We start from the raw sequence: 6,690 nt of genomic DNA, 5'->3' as shown, positions 1-6,690 counted from the left end.
TCACTGTCGTAGCTCCTCCTTTTATCCTTCCGGAGCTCCTCCGTGGGACTCGAGACCGGTGAGTGGTGCAGGTGTCGCTCATTATCAATTACTCCACCAGCCTCGCTCCATTCCCACGGCTCTCGGCCCCGCCCCCACTCGTCACAATTACTTATTACTAATTACTTTCTGAATCCCATATCAACCTCAACCAGCTGGACAAGGATAGACTTTAATTCTTTCAAATAAATAATACAAAATTGCTTAACTTATTCTTGAACTGACCAAAGTATTACATTAAAAACATATATTTTAACATTAGCACTATTTTTTTGTATATAATTGTTCTAGTATTTAATACAAGTACATCAGAAGTAACTGCAATTAAATTACAAAAAAATTAAAAGTTACTTACTTTACTTTTTCAAGGCATTGCAAAGTATTAGAATGACAGTAATGTATAACGTAGTAATGCATTACACTCAACACTTTTCACAACCCATTTTCACAACTCATTCAGGCATATTTGACTTAATCTAACATATGAGTGAAACTGAATATTCAGTGAGAAACAATATATTTGGGAATTGATTGGCTGGTGTAAAATCAAGCGTAGCGTTAGTTCTGGCAGGTCACGTTAGTCAAGCTCGCATCAGCTGACTCTCAGCTGATCCCCATCTACCTATAGGAATACGACACCTATCTAAGCATTCATATATAAGGTCCCTCAGTATTATCAGCAGTTTTCGCATTGCTCAATAGCTAATTACCCTTCTCCATCCCCAGCTCCTCCTCTGTCAGTCAGGATTCAGCCTTCTGATTATCCTTTGAATTAGACTAATTCTAAAATGTGTACATAAAATTATTGAATTCCCCACAGGGATTCGCTGCTCTCCCTGCTCTCATCCATGCTAGGCTGCATGGATGCGCAGGGAGTTCTTGCCCAGAACAGAACCATACCGCCAATCCAAACTGTATGCTAATTGTCAATCATCTTTGACAATAGTGGTCCTGACAGAAATAGTTTAACATATCAAAATGGAGAGGAGCCAAAATAGAGGAGCGAGTTGTGTTTTCATGAAAGATTATGTAGCAAACCATTTTTTTTATTATTTTGGAATAACATGAAGCGATGAATCATGCAGGATGCCATCAAAAACGTTCCTTGAAAGGTGGGAAGGTGGTTTTTGCTTTCAGGTTGACTTAAAGGGTTTATATTTACATGCTGCGACACAACAGAAGAACGTCAAGATTTTGGATTCGGGTGGATTTGTTTTGACTAGTTGCATTCATCCTTGTTGAAACATTTGTCTTTTCATGACAGAATGTCACACTCTGAGAAACAAATAATAAAATGAGTAGCTTTTCCACGTTTCTTCTGCAGCTGGTGCTGGGAATAAGATGGGTTGGGCGTTTGGTCTGGGGCTGGAGAGGCTGGCCATGGTTCTGTTCGGCATCCCTGATATCCGACTTTTCTGGAGCGAGGATGAACGCTTCCTCAAGCAGTTCCGCCTGTCTGACATCTATCAGCCCGTCACCTTCCAGGTAAGATTTACAGCCTTTCTCTAAAATAGGAACCATGAGCGCCCTTCACAATAACTATAAGGTTGTAATACTCATTCCACACTAGTGGTCAAACGTTTTGAGTAATTAAGATTTTTTTTAATGTTTTTGAAAGAAGTATCTGCTGCTCACCAAGGCTGCATTTATTTGATAAAAAATATAGTGCAAATATTATATATTGTAGCAATATTACTACAATTTAAATGGAGGGTTTTGTATCTGAATGCATTTTAAAATGAAATTGTGATAGCAAAGTTGAATCTTCACTAGTCTTGAGTGTCAGTTAACCCTTCAGAAATCATTCTATTATGTGGATTTGCTGCTAATTTCTTGTTATTTTGTTGAAAACAGTTGTGTTTAGTAATTTTGTAGAAACCGTACACTGCCATTCAAAATTTTGGGGTAATTAAGTCAACTTAATTTTTTTATGGTTCCTCTGTAATTCTGTGGTGCTATTTGATATTGTACTATTTATTTTCACTTAGCATCAACATTTTTTGGTATTCTATCAATAAGTATGAAACATTGGTTTAGTACAGATAATTTTTGTACTAATTTTGCATTTTCTTTCTTTTGTTTTTAAATAGTTTTTTTTTCTTCAGTTTTGCAGTGATGGGAACATTCTAGAAGTTGTTCTAATATTCTGTAATGTTCTGCTTTCTGAAAACATTCCAGAACATTGTGGGACTAGTCATAAAAGACAAAAAATAATCCAATGTATACTTTTGGACAACTCACTTTTGGTAGCTGTTTATATTAAACTGTTGTTAGCTCAGAATTATGCATGTGCCATATCATTTTTATACATTGTAAGTTGTCAACATATTATTATTATTATTTCATGGGTGCTGTTAATGATAATTAATGTGATTTTCATATGCAGTTTCATGGTGTAACAACTGAACATCAAATCAGTATATTAGAATGATTTCTGAAGGATCAGTCACGTTAGTCAAGCTCGCATCAGCTGACTCTCAGCTGATCCCCATCTACCTATAGGAATACGACACCTATCTAAGCATTCATATATAAGGTCCCTCAGTATTATCAGCAGTTTTCGCATTGCTCAATAGCTAATTACCCTCCTCCATCCCCAGCTCCTCCTCTGTCAGTCAGGATTCAGCCTTCTGATTATCCTTTGAATTAGACTAATTCTAAAATGTGTACATAAAATTATTGAATTCCCCACAGGGATTCGCTGCTCTCCCTGCTCTCATCCATGCTAGGCTGCATGGATGCGCAGGGAGTTCTTGCCCAGAACAGAACCATACCGCCAATCCAAACTGTATGCTAATTGTCAATCATCTTTGACAATAGTGGTCCTGACAGAAATAGTTTAACATATCAAAATGGAGAGGAGCCAAAATAGAGGAGCGAGTTGTGTTTTCATGAAAGATTATGTAGCAAACCATTTTTTTTATTATTTTGGAATAACATGAAGCGATGAATCATGCAGGATGCCATCAAAAACGTTCCTTGAAAGGTGGGAAGGTGCTTTTTGCTTTCAGGTTGACTTAAAGGGTTTATATTTACATGCTGCGACACAACAGAAGAACGTCAAGATTTTGGATTCGGGTGGATTTGTTTTGACTAGTTGCATTCATCCTTGTTGAAACATTTGTCTTTTCATGACAGAATGTCACACTCTGAGAAACAAATAATAAAATGAGTAGCTTTTCCACGTTTCTTCTGCAGCTGGTGCTGGGAATAAGATGGGTTGGGCGTTTGGTCTGGGGCTGGAGAGGCTGGCCATGGTTCTGTTCGGCATCCCTGATATCCGACTTTTCTGGAGCGAGGATGAACGCTTCCTCAAGCAGTTCCGCCTGTCTGACATCTATCAGCCCGTCACCTTCCAGGTAAGATTTACAGCCTTTCTCTAAAATAGGAACCATGAGCGCCCTTCACAATAACTATAAGGTTGTAATAATCATTCCACACTAGTGGTCAAACGTTTTGAGTAATTAAGATTTTTTTTAATGTTTTTGAAAGAAGTATCTGCTGCTCACCAAGGCTGCATTTATTTGATAAAAAATATAGTGCAAATATTATATATTGTAGCAATATTACTACAATTTAAATGGAGGGTTTTGTATCTGAATGCATTTTAAAATGAAATTGTGATAGCAAAGTTGAATCTTCACTAGTCTTGAGTGTCAGTTAACCCTTCAGAAATCATTCTATTATGTGGATTTGCTGCTAATTTCTTGTTATTTTGTTGAAAACAGTTGTGTTTAGTAATTTTGTAGAAACCGTACACTGCCATTCAAAATTTTGGGGTAATTAAGTCAACTTAATTTTTTTATGGTTCCTCTGTAATTCTGTGGTGCTATTTGATATTGTACTATTTATTTTCACTTAGCATCAACATTTTTTGGTATTCTATCAATAAGTATGAAACATTGGTTTAGTACAGATAATTTTTGTACTAATTTTGCATTTTCTTTCTTTTGTTTTTAAATAGTTTTTTTTTCTTCAGTTTTGCAGTGATGGGAACATTCTAGAAGTTGTTCTAATATTCTGTAATGTTCTGCTTTCTGAAAACATTCCAGAACATTGTGGGACTAGTCATAAAAGACAAAAAATAATCCAATGTATACTTTTGGACAACTCACTTTTGGTAGCTGTTTATATTAAACTGTTGTTAGCTCAGAATTATGCATGTGCCATATCATTTTTATACATTGTAAGTTGTCAACATATTATTATTATTATTTCATGGGTGCTGTTAATGATAATTAATGTGATTTTCATATGCAGTTTCATGGTGTAACAACTGAACATCAAATCAGTATATTAGAATGATTTCTGAAGGATCATGTGACACTGAAGACTGGAGTAATGATGCTGAAAATTCAGCTTTGATCATAGCAATAAATTACATTTTACAAGATATTACAATAGAAAACAGTTATCTTGAAGTGTAATAATATTTCACGATATTACTGTTTTTACCATATTTTGATCAAATAAATGCAGCCTTGGTGAGCATAAAATATGTCTTTTTGAAAAACATTTAAAAAAAAAAAGGACTGATTCCAAAATGTTCACTGTAATTGTATAAGAATAGTGAAATACACACTGCAGCTATAACAGTAACGATACAGAAGAAAGATACTGCTGGAATCACTTCCAATTTGTACACAGTATACACTGTAGTTATTGTCATAGTTATCTTGATGGCTATCATTCTTGATGTGAACAGGCCTTTAGATCTCAACCAGGTTCAGTATGTTTCCCAGTGTGCATTTCTCTTGTGATGTCACTAAGGTTTGCAGTGCCAATGTGTCAAATTCATATTCTGTTCCTCTCTCTGCACCGCCTCTCGCCATCTCGTATTGTTTTCCCTCGTTGCTATTATTCTAGGGGTCAAATGAACACACGCAGTACGCTATCCCATAATAGTCAGTCATAAGCATAGCTGCGAGCGCACAGACCGTGACGACCACAGCTTTGCAAGCTGAATCCAAACAGCTGGTCTGAAAATACTGTCACTAAATTCACTGAGGTCTGAATCAATGCAACGATGATTTGTTTTTGTACCGCTGAGGTGCAACCAATAAAACCAGCCCTCTAGACAGACGCTGAGCTGGGAATATTGCTGTTTCTAAGTAAAAGGGACATATAATAGAGCAGCAAACAAATGAGAATCTCATTAAACTTGGATTGCAAGGTTTTCCAGATGATCAGGCATCTTGGTATTCACATGTACAAATGTGAATAATGTGAAATATTATTTCAGTTTAAAAGAACTGTTTTTTTTTATGTGAATATATTTTAATCTTTAATTTATTCTTGTGACGCAAAGCTGAATTTTCAGCATCATTACTCCAGTCTTCAGTGTCACATGATCCTTTAGAAATCATTCTAATATGCTGATATCCTCAAGAAACATTTCTGGTTATTTTGAATGTTGGATTAATAAATATCCAAAAACAGTTCTGCTGCTTCGCATTTTTATGGAAACTGTGATGCATTTTATTTCTCTGGATTCCTTAACGAATAGAAAGTTCAAAAGAACAGCGTTTATTTGAAATAGAAAATCTTTTGTAATGTTATAAATTTTTTAACTGTCACTTTTGATCAATTTAATGCGTCCTTGCTGAACAAAAAGTATTAGATTCTTTACAAAAAAAACAACTTTTGAAGAGTAGTGTATTTGTGCTGACTTGGGTTATTGAAACTATAAAAACTGGTTTAAATGCGGCAGAGCAGATAAACTTTCTGATCCAGATCAATCTACTTAAAGATGAAGTGTAGTTTAGTCTTTGCAACTTTACAGATCTTCTTTATGCACCAAGAGCTTGTAACACTCCAAAGAGAAAGGAAAAATTGAAATCGCATCATATGACCCCTTTAAGTAAAAATTATGTTATTTGTTTTCAACAGGTTTCCCAAACACTCCAGATCTGCTATTGGTCAGACAAACATGCAGCCCCTCCCCTGACTCATGCCATTGGTTGAGCCAGTGTCACGTGACATCTACTGTAAATTCGTCAGGGGTGTGTGTCAGCACAAACATTAAACAAAAGCACTAAAAACAACAAATGCAGAAACCTATGTATTGTATTAATATAATTTTAATATAGCTTTTTTTAAGGAATCGGTACAGTGCTACAGTGTTTACACTTTCTGAAACCAATCTCTGATTACTTCAAGTTGTCCTTGCACATTAAACTGGGATAAGAGAAAATATTTTCACCTTTAATGCCTTTTTTTTCTATCACTGTGATTTCCCTTTATTGCTGTAGCACATTAATTGCATGAATGGCTGTTTGAATTAGCAGTGAAATTGTTGCACACAGACCGTAGGAGAGGTGTTTTGAGGACAGTATGTGATCTTCTCTGCACACATTACCTTCTGTATGTCTCATATAGCCTATATTGTTGAGGGACCTTGGTCTATTAAAGGTTTGACACTGAACATGTCATCCTATATATATATATGTGTGTGTGTGTGTGTGTGTGTGTGTGTGTGTAGTATGAGGCAGGCTGAATGGTAGTCCTGCAGGGAATGTGTGTGAGACTGATTACCTGTGCTCTCTGGCTGTAGGTCATTTCTCAGCCCATCTCCCTCTCTGCCCACTGTCCATTACTCAGAGAGAGAGAGAGAGAGAGAGAGAGAGAGAGAGAGAGAGACATGTGCTTGTC

At 36.1% G+C, this 6,690-nt stretch overlaps 1 protein-coding gene across 1 annotated transcript in view; it reads left to right on the top strand.

The window, feature by feature from the left end:
- Positions 1 to 6,690, top strand: part of LOC107653795 (phenylalanine--tRNA ligase, mitochondrial-like) — a 94,511-nt gene that overhangs the window by 71,163 nt on the left and 16,658 nt on the right. Inside the window, exon 5 of the mRNA XM_016440618.1 lies at positions 1,364 to 1,524. Coding sequence (XP_016296104.1) covers positions 1,364 to 1,524 — 161 coding nt within the window. The remainder of the gene's footprint in view (positions 1 to 1,363; positions 1,525 to 6,690) is intronic.

The sequence above is a fragment of the Sinocyclocheilus anshuiensis genome, unplaced genomic scaffold (assembly GCF_001515605.1).
Source record: "Sinocyclocheilus anshuiensis isolate Anshui unplaced genomic scaffold, SAMN03320099.WGS_v1.1 scaffold79, whole genome shotgun sequence".
Lineage (NCBI taxonomy): Eukaryota > Metazoa > Chordata > Actinopteri > Cypriniformes > Cyprinidae > Sinocyclocheilus > Sinocyclocheilus anshuiensis.
This window is presented reverse-complemented; position numbering and strand designations above follow the sequence as displayed.